Source organism: Branchiostoma belcheri, unplaced genomic scaffold, assembly GCF_001625305.1.
Source record: "Branchiostoma belcheri isolate BF01 breed outbred unplaced genomic scaffold, Haploidv18h27 scaffold26, whole genome shotgun sequence".
NCBI classification, from domain to species: domain Eukaryota; kingdom Metazoa; phylum Chordata; class Leptocardii; order Amphioxiformes; family Branchiostomatidae; genus Branchiostoma; species Branchiostoma belcheri.
Window position 1 is genome coordinate 1,848,553 of NW_017803865.1, and position 13,104 is coordinate 1,861,656.

At 42.3% G+C, this 13,104-nt stretch overlaps 2 protein-coding genes across 2 annotated transcripts; one reads left to right on the forward strand and one right to left on the reverse strand.

Moving 5' to 3' along the window:
- The first annotated feature begins 206 nt into the window (after window positions 1-206).
- On the forward strand, window positions 207-2,494 carry LOC109471924. Its single transcript, XM_019771412.1, is given in 2 exon segments — window positions 207-1,292; window positions 1,295-2,494. Coding segments are annotated over 2 exon segments (1,689 nt in total). The 5' UTR covers window positions 207-764; the 3' UTR covers window positions 2,456-2,494.
- A 47-nt stretch (window positions 2,495-2,541) lies between these two features.
- Window positions 2,542-11,998, reverse strand: LOC109471914 (protein FAM227B-like). Its single transcript, XM_019771394.1, has 18 exons — window positions 11,516-11,998; window positions 11,247-11,306; window positions 10,809-10,917; window positions 10,230-10,373; window positions 9,856-9,974; window positions 9,423-9,527; window positions 8,795-8,893; window positions 8,437-8,541; window positions 7,858-7,984; window positions 7,287-7,424; window positions 6,348-6,494; window positions 5,667-5,737; window positions 5,236-5,399; window positions 4,807-4,884; window positions 4,379-4,453; window positions 4,037-4,106; window positions 3,605-3,790; window positions 2,542-3,428 (listed from the first exon to the last, which is right to left on the reverse strand). The coding sequence occupies exons 1-18, from the start codon at window positions 11,612-11,614 to the stop codon at window positions 3,357-3,359; spliced, it is 1,968 nt and encodes a 655-aa protein (XP_019626953.1). The 5' UTR covers window positions 11,615-11,998; the 3' UTR covers window positions 2,542-3,356.
- Between the last annotated feature and the right edge of the window lie 1,106 nt (window positions 11,999-13,104).

The window sequence follows — 13,104 nt, forward strand, 5'->3', positions numbered from 1 at the left end:
ATAACACACTTGTTAGTTGATTCTCAACATAATGTAGAGAATTCTATGTATAGACAGAATGTAATGTACATCTTGTGCTAAAACTGAACAGAAACCAAGAACTTTACGACAATATACACGATAATAAACTGTACCAACAGGTATGTAACTATCAACTCCATTTGCAATTGATTCAAAATGGAATGATTTGTATTCAAAATGTAAGAAAATTAAATTTGTAAGACCAATTTAATATCACCGATATTGTTGTCTGGCAACTCCATCGCAACTTCATAACATTCAAATCGTAACGTAATATTTTCAGCAGTTTGGAAAGACTTGTTCCGTTGAAAGGTTTGACCTCCGTAACTCCACCTGCGCCCATGGTTTCACTACGTCATAGTTCATGACGCGACGATCAGGTTACGAACCGATTATGCTAATGAGGTAGGGATCCTGTCAACAGTTGTAGATAAATGCAAAAATGTCACCAGAACAGATAAACTAGTACACTACCATCACTAAAAGATAGCTATTGAAACAAGAGGATGGTTTATACGTAAAAATAAAGTGGGAGCTAAGGACGTCAGACTCTCTCAATGGCATTTGACCATTGACCTCCAAGCTGGTAACGTAAACAAACGGGGTATAACGTTTACTTAAGCAAACATGGTTCCACCTTCGCTACCGAAACTACGTATGCATATGAGCTGAGAATTTCCCGACTATTTCACAAGATTTCGGCATAAATTTAAAGAAGTCTACAGAATCAGAACAACAGAGACATGGAGAGCGACTTGTTGGAAAAGCTTCAGGAGTTCCCGAGTCCGTTTTTCTGGGACTTGAACGAGTCGATGTACGAAAACGTGCACGAAAAATTGAGCCAGTGGAACTGTTCTGACACCGACCGATTAGCTTGGAGTAACGCTACAGCTTTCCTGTCCTACGCTCGCGACAAGGACACCTTACAAGCCCGCCAACAGTTTCAGGAGGTTTTGGAGGAAGACCCAGAGAACCTCGTGGCACTGACAAGCCTGGCTTACATAGATGTTAAACACAGCGATGTGGAACAGGCAGAGACAAGGCGGAAGTTGTTGGTGGAACTGAAAGAGTCGGGAGGTGAAAGTCGAGTCCAGAGCAGGTGGGCCGCCGCCATGTTTGAAAAAGCATTTTGTCTCACTCGATTTGGTCAGTGGCGATATAGGGAGGCCCAGACATGCATTGAAGAAGCTCGTATGTTCGACAGCGACAACAAGGAATGGCTAAAAGCAGAGACATTCTTGCTTACTAAACAGGTTGAAAGTCAGGCGTTGGCTAAGCTCGAGTGCCTTCCGGTGATATTAAAACTTTCCTGGACCGGGCAGCGGCCAACGTTCTCAAGCTACAACAGATGGAGCCCGACAGTGGGCAGGTTCTCTGCATGGTGGCTGACCTGTTCAACGCAGCCGGAAGTACAGGCCAGGGTCGAACTTGGACGAAGGCGTACAAGCGTAAAAATCCAGACCAAAGTCTTGATCCATCAGTCCTATACGAAAAGGCTTACGCACTGTGTCCGACAGATCAGCATATTTGCCGACAGGCGGTTCTTCACCTCAAAGCTGCACGCGAATGGCAAAAGATGGAGGCCATCCTGACGGAGGCTCTCAAAGCCTTTCCCAATGACCATCTCCTTTACCATCAATATGGCCTCCGGTATTACATTCCGTTTTCACTAGCACTGGAGGAGGCAAAGAAGGCTAAAGGCAAAGGCAAGAAAGAGGCTCGGGCAAGTGAAAAGGTCGAAAAGGCATCCGCTTCATTGTCCAAGGCAGAAGAGTACCTCCGAGAGGGGGTAAGGCTTGACCCGCTCTTTACACGTTGCGGGATCTCCTTGGCCCAGTGTCTTTACTATCAAGGTAAGGTTCCTGAGAGTTGGGAACAGTTCCGTAAGGCAGCTGAAGACTCCAGAGACAAGAGGAACAAAGTCGAAGCGAGAAGGGAATGGGCCAGGCTCCTGATTGACCACGGGAATGAATCAGGGGCGCTGATGCAGCTCTGTGAGGCACTGAAGTTTGAAGGCCAGGCTGGTGTATCTGTCTACCACGGGCTGGACTACGCTCTGAATAGCTGGTACAAAATTGACCAAGGCAATCCCAGACTTATTCGACTTAGGGCAGCGTTTGCACTAGCAGCAGGAAATGATGACAGAGCCATCAAATGCTACAAACAAGCAATCAAAATCGACGAAGACGACACCCCCAGTCTGATTGGCCTCGGGAAGGCGTACAGGAAGAAGGGCAAAGACCATTTCGAGGAAGCCAAAAAGTGGTTTGAGAAGGCCTCTGGCCTGGGAGACGACAAAGCAGACGATGAGCTCTTAGAACTGGAAATGGAGATACTACAGATGGAAGAGCAGAGCGGCGTCACGAGTCCTCATGAGAATTTGGACCAGGGAACAGCTGAAAGTCCGCACACTAGTACTTACGAGGATGAGTAGAGTGATGAGTAAGAACTTGATGACGTCTATGAACTGAATCAGGTGCGTGTGTAAACTAAACAAACTGCAACTGAAGTGCTCTGCTGTGCGAACTACAGGCACAAGGATCGAGGAATGCCGTTCATCTTATGAGATGGTGGTAGCGCTCTTCTGAGATATAGGTCAGTCAAGCTGTAACTATTCTTTCTTGAGAGGCAGAAAATATTTGAAAACAGGAGACGGGCAAAAAACAAGAAGTAGTCAAAGCAATGGCATAACTGGAATGTGCCAGTGCATTGAAACTTTTTTGATGAAAAATTCCATCCCATGGATACAAAATAACACACCCCAGTTGTCCTTGAAGGAGAATTATATCTAACAATATATTGACTTTCGAGTAACATTGCAAGGTATATCACCGTTAAATCTACAAACTAATGCTAACACAAACAATAGGAATTAAGCTTTTTATACTCTATGTACATGACTGTTAACTATTCCAAGCAAAATTGTTCACCAAATACACTTAAAATCAATAGTTTCTACATTTGTACATTTCTAAAGCAACGTTGCTTGACTATTTTCACTTGATCCAACCAAATTATTGACAATGAACACATTCAGCAGCATACAAACCTGAATATGTAATACATATGAGTATTCTGTACAAAGTGTATCCGTTCCAAAGTTTTGTGATATTTACACTGAGCTGGTCTGTAAATATTTGACAAGCAATTGAGCAGGGCAGAAATATGTATAGCCACCATCTACATGCACTGTTCAAGGCAGAGCTTCTACATAGGGCAAGGTTGCTAAAACCCCTTGGTCACATTTTGTAAAAGAAAACTTTTCTTGTGTTTCTGTGCGTGCCCTTTCAACTAACAATAAAGACATTAAATGCAGGTCTTAATGTCATGTTGTCTCAGCTGTAGAATCCAGCTGACTTTCTGGACTGAGCTGAGCCTCTTGCACTTCTCACTTCCTCTTCAGTGATCTACAATGGCAGAAAAAAGATTAAACGTGTTTCAAACAGCTAGCATGCATAAAAAGGTATTAAGGTCTTTTTGAAGCCTAGCTTTCCTATGGTAGATCATACCATGGAATAGCCTTCAAATACAAACCATGCTTCACTTTAAATTGAAATGAACAAAATGTTCAGAGAGTTCTTACCTGCACTACTGGTACCCTTTTCTCTTCTTCTTCTTCTTCCTTTTCTTCTTCCTCCTTCACCTCTCCCTCAGCTGGACCTTCCTCTTCTTCTCCTTCCTCCTCATCTTCCTCCTCCTCCTCTTCTGTCTCTCCTCCATCCATCCATTCCCGGTCTCTCCCCCTTGGCTTGAACATCTCCCGCTGTTTCTGTGACACAAGTTTAAAACACATGTCGTATGACCCATTGCTGAGATCTCATGGCATACATGACTGGGTATCATCATCAGGGTTTTGTCATTTATGATCTTTAGGAAGGCTGCAGTAGGGAAGCCAAAAATTTGGTGGTCTCCATATTGTGAATATGATGTGGCAGCTCTTACCATAACATGACAAATAATATGTATCATCAAACTAGCTCAAATATAGATGAAAACTTTCTGTTCAAATACTAACCCGTTTGTCATGAACCTTTTCAGTAAACACCTTCATCTCCCAACTCTGCTTTGAAAGGTCATGTTTTAACCTGTAGAACATAAAAGCAATGAATATCAGTTATACTGCATCATCATTATAGTGCAAGCTGACCTGTGACAGGATTATTGAAATGTTCACGCTGCATGATTTTTTTATTATCCCATACCAAAAACTGAAAACAGATCAACCAAAATGGACAAAAAGGATGAAAGATCCAATGTTCAGATTCCGTTAGTCACTGACAAAAATTAGTGGATGCTACTTGAAATGTCTGACAGTTTTCAAAGTCTATCCAGTTTCTTGATTAATTGCCCTACTCACTTCTCTATCTGTTTGACAGCATCTCTTCTCTGTCTCTCTATTCTCATCCTCTCCTGGGCAGTGATCTCACAGATCCTGAAAAAATGGTGATTTACGTAAATGTGAGAAAACATTTAACCCTGAACTGCATTAGCAGGAAGATGCTGAACTGGATATACATGTAGAAGTTAAAGCTTATCAAAAGACATGGTTCAAGCAAACACATACAGGGGTGTACCCCCCACCTTTTTGGAAAATAATGCTGGTTGTTCTTGGACATAGGTGATACTCAACAATTGTCCCTCCATACAAATATGAATCATTATAGTAGCATGCATATCAGTGTTTATAATTGAGTAGGCAAGGATGCTACCCCCGACCATGTGATGTGTCTATGTCCATGTGATGTTTACAATCATGACACAATTAATTAGAACTAGACTCCTTACTTCTTGTACTCGTCCTGAAGAGTCTTGGTCATCTCCAGTGACTCTCTGATGACGTCTCGGTAAGTTGGGCCGGGGGGAGTGGGGGAAGGTTAAGGAATAGTATTTAATTTGCATTAGAAGTTCAACTTCCCCTGTAGTTTTTATAATTCTACCAAAGAACAAAACGATGAATCTGTCCATAATTTTTTTAGGCACTGTATACTCTCTCAGGCATTCAGATAGCAGAGCACAGAGAAGGTATGAGAAAGGTGATTGACAGAGTTTCTGTATACATATTTCTGACAGTGCAATTTTCCTTCATCTATAGATGTTGTTTTTGGACTGCAAGTGATGGCTTTCAAAATCCCTTCCACACACAGACCTCTAAACACTATAAGCCCATCTAAACATAACATATTCATTAGATGTAACTGTGAATGTAAAGGATATGGCAGCTTCTTGACCTCTGTCCTGCGTACCCTCCTCCCCACCAAGTCTCTGGTTTCCCGCTCCTCCAGACTCTTCATCTGCAGGTAGTGGGAGACCAGTGGACTCCGCCCGGAGAGGTTAAAGGTCACACGTTCAAACTGGGGACCTGGGCCTGTCTGGTGAGACTGTAAGGGCAAATTGTGTAATATTCGGGTCTCAAATACTGTAGTGTGTGCTATGGTTATTGAGCAAGACTGCAATGGCAAAGTATGAAAATACAATGAATGAATCTCTAAAATGCATTGTAGTATGTAACATAGTTTAACTAACTGGTCTCTCTTAGAGACGTTTTGAACACACCTTATCTGTAAAATGTTTAATAATATGCAGGTTAAAAGTCAGACTAACAAAGTCACAGGCAAGCAATCTTGAAAAATGATAAGCTGTGTCACCTCTATAGGCTGCAGCTTGGGTGTACTGACTGTAGCAATACGGGACTCAGTAGTCACACCACCCTGGGTACCTGTGAGGGCAAAAAACGGTGCTCACAAGAAAGGCTTCAATACCCACATACATATTTAGAGTTGTAACTTGTATCATCAAACAATTGTTGTAGAGCAATCTAAAAGAATGCAGCTAATTGTTTTCTTTCCTTGGTACTGAGTGACATTTTCCATGTTCTGATGTACTACTAAGTTAACCCTGTCCTTGGTGCTGAACAGCACTCACACAAACTACAAGCAATGCTGAAAGAACCATTCTTACTTGTACAATGTACCTTGATGACAAATGACATTACGGTAACAACTTTGCACTGCAGGTACAATGTTGACCATTGGTACTGTCCTTGGTGCTGAATTACATTCCATATTCACACTAATATCATATAAGCTGTTGATAGATAGACGATACTACATACAGAATGGGACTGTCGAATCATTTTATTTCCATACCTGAAAATACTGCACCATCTGGGTCCCAATAACTAATCAAATACCGAAAGTCAGAGAAATCCTTGAAACCAACGTGAGTTTCAGCTGTGAACGCAACTGAAAAAGGACCTTCCCACAGAAGGATATCTCCTTTCCTGGTAACCATGCATGGAAATGACAGTAGGAGAAGCCATGACTCACCGACTCTCGTGCTCCTGCTAGGCAGCTCCCTGGCCTTGACCGGTGACTGCGTGGCGGTTGTTCCCGTGGCAACACGAGCTTGGTCAGCTTTGCCCAGCCGACTGATGTCACGCAGGTCCGACATGTCAAAGTTCAAGTTGAAGTTCACTAAAACAGCAAATAAGTTGTTAAATTTAAACATGAAAGCTATCCTGGTGAAAAGTTCCTTCACCTTCTGAATTCTTTGAAATTCCTTAATCATTGGTTAATTGACAATGTTCCTGCGGCTCTTGATTAGCACAGCAGCTCTTCCCATACATTCAGAGGCCCAAGTGTTAGTATAGGAGAAAAGTGCAGATGCTCAAGAAAAAAATTGTACATGAGACTGGCAGAGGTTATTCCAATATATTAGCTGTACAAACGTTAATGTTACAGCAACACATACAATTCCTGATTTTATATGATTTCAGGATGTTGACTTATACATGTAAGATAGACAATGATTCAGCAAGCAAATAGTTTACATTTAAGATGCAGAATATAACAATTCTGGATAAGCCCAACTATCATTTTGCACTGATTGTTAAACTGCTGTCAGCCAACCATCACCATGTTGTAGTACACAGTTTTTGTTTTGCAGCAAAGCCACCTTGTTCCCGCAGCACACAGAAGTGCCTTTTTGCTCTTTATCAACCTGGTTTTGTTCCCACTCCTGATTGGTTAGAGCTCCTTTTACTGGACTCTGATTGGTCACTCGCAGAGCTGGTCCGCATCACTAGACCCACCAAATCTACAAACCTGACTAAAAAGGTAATGGTTTTATTTACTTCACATATCTTCATTACAACAACCTCAGTGTAGGTCCATGCACACATGAACATACTAAATAAGGCATAATATTTAAAACCAGACAGAAAGACAGACCGAGGACAAAACATGTTATCTGGGTATTTGTAGTACCTGTTTTGGTGAGAGATGTTGCAGCGGCCATCATGGACTTCTGTTTGCTGTGTTCGTCATCAGCCATGGCTGTGGGGCTCTTGGGTCGCAGGCGCTTCAGGTTCCACTTACGCCATGACTCTGGGGGCGGGCGGGTACCTGTTTGTGGGGGAGGGACAAATAACATTTTCTTACAGATGGACTCATAGTACAGAATCAAAAGTCAGCCATTTAACATTTTTTCCTGGATCACAATTTACCATCTCTACACAAAACATGACAGGAACAGTTACTAGTTTCTGAATTACACTGAGTCTCTCTCTTCCTACCAGCCTCTCTAGTTATCTACTATCAGTCATGTGGTGATAGTGTTTACTAGGCTAGGAGATGGTATACGAATCTGTTAAAGTATATGAATTACTTATCTAAAATAGTATCACTGGAAAATATCAAATGGCTAAAATGATTTCACCAATGATTGAGCTTTTTCCTGCTAACTAACCCCATAGCCAAGTAGATAACTGGTAGCCAAATGGTTACTAAAGTGAGTCTGTTACCAGAAATGCCAAATGGCTACTAAAGTAAGTGTTACCAGATATCCACTCCGATATGATATTGATGAGATCCTTGATGAATCTTTCATCAAACTTGTCCTGGGACTCGGGGAAGGCTTCGGCAAAGGCAGCATAGATCGACTGGGCCAAACAGTCTGCATACACCTGGAATAGGACGCATTCATAAATCTGTTTTCTGAAGAAAAATCTGAAGACTTGAGATGTTGGAATTACTAGGGTTTTGATAATTTAGGACAAAATTTGGCCAACAAAAACAAAGAAAATGGCATCTAAACAACATGTCCTGACCAAATACAGCCAAGTCAATTTATCCTGGGAATGAAGGAAAATAATCACAGCAGCAAAGCCTACAAAACTTCAATAAAGGCCCTTGCTTGAGGAGACCCACACCTCGAGCATGTCAAAGATCCCACCACACTTATGGAAAAGAGTAGGGGTCTATCTCAGTGTGAGTGGCTCAGGTTTTACACACAGTTTGTACTTACTGTACAAATTGGTGTCCTATGTCTAAAGGCATTTTACCATTTATGCAAAACAAACATACATGACAATACAAGACCAGATTTCAGGCATGAAGATGTGACTCAGAAGCTTACCTTGAAGTACTTGTCCCTGACGTCAGGGTGTACAGACATGAATAGGGCCACAAAGCTGTCTGCTATCCGGTTGAACAGGCGGTCCTGGTCCTCTGGACGGTTTTTCTACCAAACAAGACATTGTTATGTAAGTAAGATCCCCCCAGACTATGAGAAATGGAAACCCCTGCACTAAGTCTTCCATTCTAGTCTTTCTATTTTTTCCAATTTATCATTATACATTGTTCAGAATGTAAGAATATAAAAAAAGAACAACAGACTCTATGTGCAATGTATACACAGACAAAGGTGTAAATACAGTAACTGTTACAGTACTAGTATTCAGATGTTATCATAATGTTTTCTTTTCTAAACTCACCTCAAATTTCTCCAGAAAGTACCACCAGAAGGTGTCCTGCATCACAGCCACTGATGCTTCTGACAGGAACAACTTCTTCCACAACTTCTTAAAGCCAGGCTGCACACATAGTCATACCGGTGTCATGGGAACAGTAAATATGGAAGAAGAGTAAATATGGAAAATAACCATCATAAACCAGCATCTGCTTACACTTGGAATCGCTTATACTACCGGTAGTAATCTGAATTTATGTCATGGGCCATGATAACATTCGATACAGGTGTTCCAGTCCGTGTGATAACTACCCATATTACACTGGGTCCTAACAATTATTACTCAGGCTTCAAAAAGCTCCGTAGACTAATCTGAACATGCTTTGCATGCCCTACTCCAAAATTAAGCTACCAGATTTGGATGTCAGAATTGATTTGGGGGTATCAGGTTGCATAAATTTCTGGCAAAATTTTGCACTAATCTGAAATGTGTGTTTTCTGGGGTGTGTACAAAATACTACATGGTGTCACCTGTGTCACCCTCAGTCCCAGCCCTCCCATGAAAGCCAATCTGACCTGCAGTCAGGCTGGTACCTACACTGTGTAGTATTCTACACATGTATGTATCACACAGTACTAGTATGATAACCTACATTGAAGTCCTGTGCCTTGGTGACCCTGTCCATGACCTGTGGAGCCTCCAGCTGCTGTGGCAGGTCTAACAACTCCGCAGCACGGAAGCCAGGAAAGGACGCATACTGCAGGGGATATACAGACAGCTTCCGCTCATTGTATGTTATTGTGATACGCAATGTACCAGTGAGTTTAATTTCTTACATACAGCTTCACGTTACCAAATGTTGCCTTGAGTAGGCCAAGTAAAGGTAGGATTTACAAATGGAATTTTCGAAGTTATGGATAAAATACTACAAAATGTAAAAGCGTAAAGTATAGTCAAACATTTTATTCATGTCTATAGTATACTTTTTCATCCAATGTTCATGAAAAGAGTTTATTCCTTGAAGATTTAAAGATAATTCCTATGCCTTAGGAATGAACTCAATCGACTGGATCTAAACTCCTGACCTGTATGCTCTTACTGCGTGATGCCTGCATGGCTTCAGCCAGAGTCTGTTTCTTCTTCCTCCTCCGGCTGTGATGAGTCTGAACAGCTGCGTTCTTCTCTACAACCTCTGTCAGGAAAACTGCATGGGGCCAGAAATACAAGTAGATTTGGCGACGTACACCCAAAAAGTACAACTTTCACATGGTCAACAACAAAATACACAACAGAAATACAAAATGAATCCTGACTGTGGTGGGTTGGCTTTCTGTTGTGTTGTGTTGCAATGAGACAAGGCAACATATTGCCTAGATGGACAAAATACTGAAACAAGCACACAGTGATATACAACATGAGCCATTTAGGCATTACAACTGTTGATTGAACCAGTACCTACCATCTGATGGTGTGTGAAACAGCCCCTCAGCCAGGCGGGAGGGTCTGTGGTCGTCGTCCAGGATGTGCTGTGCGTACTGGTCCAACTTTATCTCCAACTCATCCAACTTCTGCTCAAACTGGTCCAGCAAGCCCATGGACAGAGCTGGGGCAAAGGTCAGGGGCCAAACTATTTGTGTTTACAGTTATTAAAATGGGTTTTATAGAAGATAAATTTGTCATAGAATTCATTCCAAAAATCTTTTTTTTTGCAAATGGCTAATCCAAACATCTACCCATCATACAAAGTTTGCTTTGACTGGTGGGTCTGAAAATCACTTGACACCAACCTGAAGTTATCTAATCTCTTTGAATCTAAGAAGATCATTAGCTTTATACTTGTAGTTGGTTGTACACCCTTCCTGCTAACTCCTCAGAGTTTGGTGCTGAAATTTCACAAACTGGAAATACTCAGATTGAAAATGGACCCTCTACCCCTCACCCTGAGTACACTTGTCAGCCATCATATAGAATTTGTATATCACAAAGTTTTCCATCATATTTTCAGTCCAACTGTGACTTGACAGCAGCAGAAGGATACGTGCATGTTTCCTGAGCTCATCCACAATGTCCTCCTTCCCACTGAACAGCAGTTCCTCATCCTCCAGGTGCAGGGGTCCCTCCGAGGTGATACGTAAAGGCCACTCTTCCTGGAACAGGAGTTTTGTGTAACATGTGTGATACTGATCCAGATTTGTGAGCAAGAGTGCTATCCTGTCTGCAAATATGTTGAAGGTCAATAGCATAGATTTACAAAAACGGCATCTTCCCACATCACTGAATCTCAGAAAATCAACACAAATGAATTTGTAACTTATATTTTGGGGCTACAGGAGCAAAATGCAAGCATGTAGCCCAGACAGGCTACATAATAGGACTGTAAGTGAGAGAAATCCTACAAGTTGCCACATGTACATGTACAGAGTAACAATTTTACTGATTGAAAGAATCTTTCTCCCAGAACTGGTCACAAACGTACCAGTTTCTCCATCTTCATCCACTCCGCAGGCGTTGTTGGAGGAAGTACAGGTCCTGTGGGCTGTTGTACAAAAGAAACAAAAATGATGCCATAACACTGCACAGATTCAATAGCATGCTGGGAGAGCAGGGCATCTATGTTTAGTGCTGGGGGACAAACAACATAATTACAATCAGAACACGCATGTGGTGCATCTATACAATGTCTATTGAGCATTAGGGTGTTCTTTGGGTCCTCAGTTATCCACTTGAAAAGAACCCCCCACCCACCTTCTCTTCCTGTGCCTCCTCGTCCGGCTGCTGTAGGGACGCCATGATGGCGAGAATCCGCGGGTCGGTCAGCGGGCTCGGCTGCGGTTGGCTCGTCATCCTGCTTTATATATACACGATCTCAGGCCAGAATGGCTCCCAATGTTGTATTATCCCGACCGGGTGTTGATGTCTGCGCCGAGGCACCGCAGTTATAGTGTTGACTAAAGCGGAGAGCTGACCCGGGAACTGCCGGTTGAGTGAGCAAATTCGAAGGGGGGCGAGATCTAGTTTCAGGACTTCTATTTTCTGCAAATAAAATCGGAAATACTGAGGTAGGCAACTGTATTACCAGTCACTTTGGAAGACTGGTGCAGTCGGGGGTCGATCCTAGGATCCAAATTACTTGAATTTACAGTGGAAAGAAGAAATTTTCACCCGGGAGCGTCCTCTGTTGCTATGGGCGCCGCCATTTTGTAAGTGATGGTTACCGCAGTGCATTGTGGGTAAACTTGAACAGGTGGTTGGAGAGATGTTTTAGAGCTAAATCTCAACAAAAAGACCAAAGCAACGACAAAAAATGAAGATGATTTTAAGATTTCACAGTTTTAAATCTTCCACGGCTGCTTGTGGATGCTTTAGAATTTAGAAAGTTAAATTGCCTGAGCTGAAACAAACACAAAGCCGGCATTACACGTTAGCAATTTGCCCGTGAGTGTGTAAGTCAATGGCAAACTCCTTTGGCAAATTATACACCATATTTGGTCAATTTGACTACTTCCTCAGCAACTCCAGTGTCTGGAGGAGACTAGGTGGTGTCAACGTCAAGCTACCGTCCTGCGAACTCTTTCAAGCCGTTGTCATTGACGCAGTCTAGCGGCGTGGCGCCGAAATGCAGTTAAGTACTACAATTTGTCAATGTCGGCCTAGTAGTATATTGTATGTTACCTAAACATGAGACAAAGGATTGTCCTAGGTTTTTAGCTATGTATTTAATATGTCATTCATCTTGTATGGAATAAAGATGATTTTAACCCCCTAGTAGTACTCGTCACTGTCGGCCTAGTAGTAGTACTCCAAAAGCAGAAGTTGTGAACTGGAAATTTGAAAAGTGCAGCTTTGTGTTTGTTCTCAGCTCACTTCGCCCGATGAAACACATGCCAGAAGGTACATGTACTACCACTAAGCAATGGCAGTGTTTTGTGTATCAAAGTCACGGTCACACTCGTCGTATACGATCGCAAACTGAGGGCATTCTTGGAATAGAACTTAACATGTGCCATGCATGCGCATATCGCACAAAATTCAGCTGCCTTGTTGCCGAAAAGGTAGCCTTATATCCCTTTCAGTGGTAAGTTCAGTCACAGCCTGCTTCAAAATGGTAAAACGACTACGACGAATGTGACCGGTGTTTCAACTATGATATTTTCAAGGTTGGAGTTATGGCATGAGTAAATGCTAGCGGACAATCCTGTCAGAAAGACAATGTTTAATTTGTAGATATATACATATTGAAAGCAGCAGCCTCCGGAAGCCCATTAACCTTTTATATAGAGTGACGACCCCAGATTGGATGGCCGCGTCCAAACGCGACTCCTCTCTAGCTAGAT

Excerpts from the sequence above, each read along its gene's own strand:
- LOC109471914 (XM_019771394.1), bottom strand. The coding sequence starts at position 11,614 with ATGACGAGCCAACCGCAGCCGAGCCCGCTGACCGACCCGCGGATTCTC. Across the intron at positions 4,885-5,235 it reads ACAGAGGTCAAGAAGCTGCC|TCCCCCCGGCCCAACTTACC; the intron begins ATATCCTTTACA and ends ACCTTCCCCCAC. Across the intron at positions 4,454-4,806 it reads CTTCAGGACGAGTACAAGAA|GATCTGTGAGATCACTGCCC; the intron begins GTAAGGAGTCTA and ends CCATTTTTTCAG.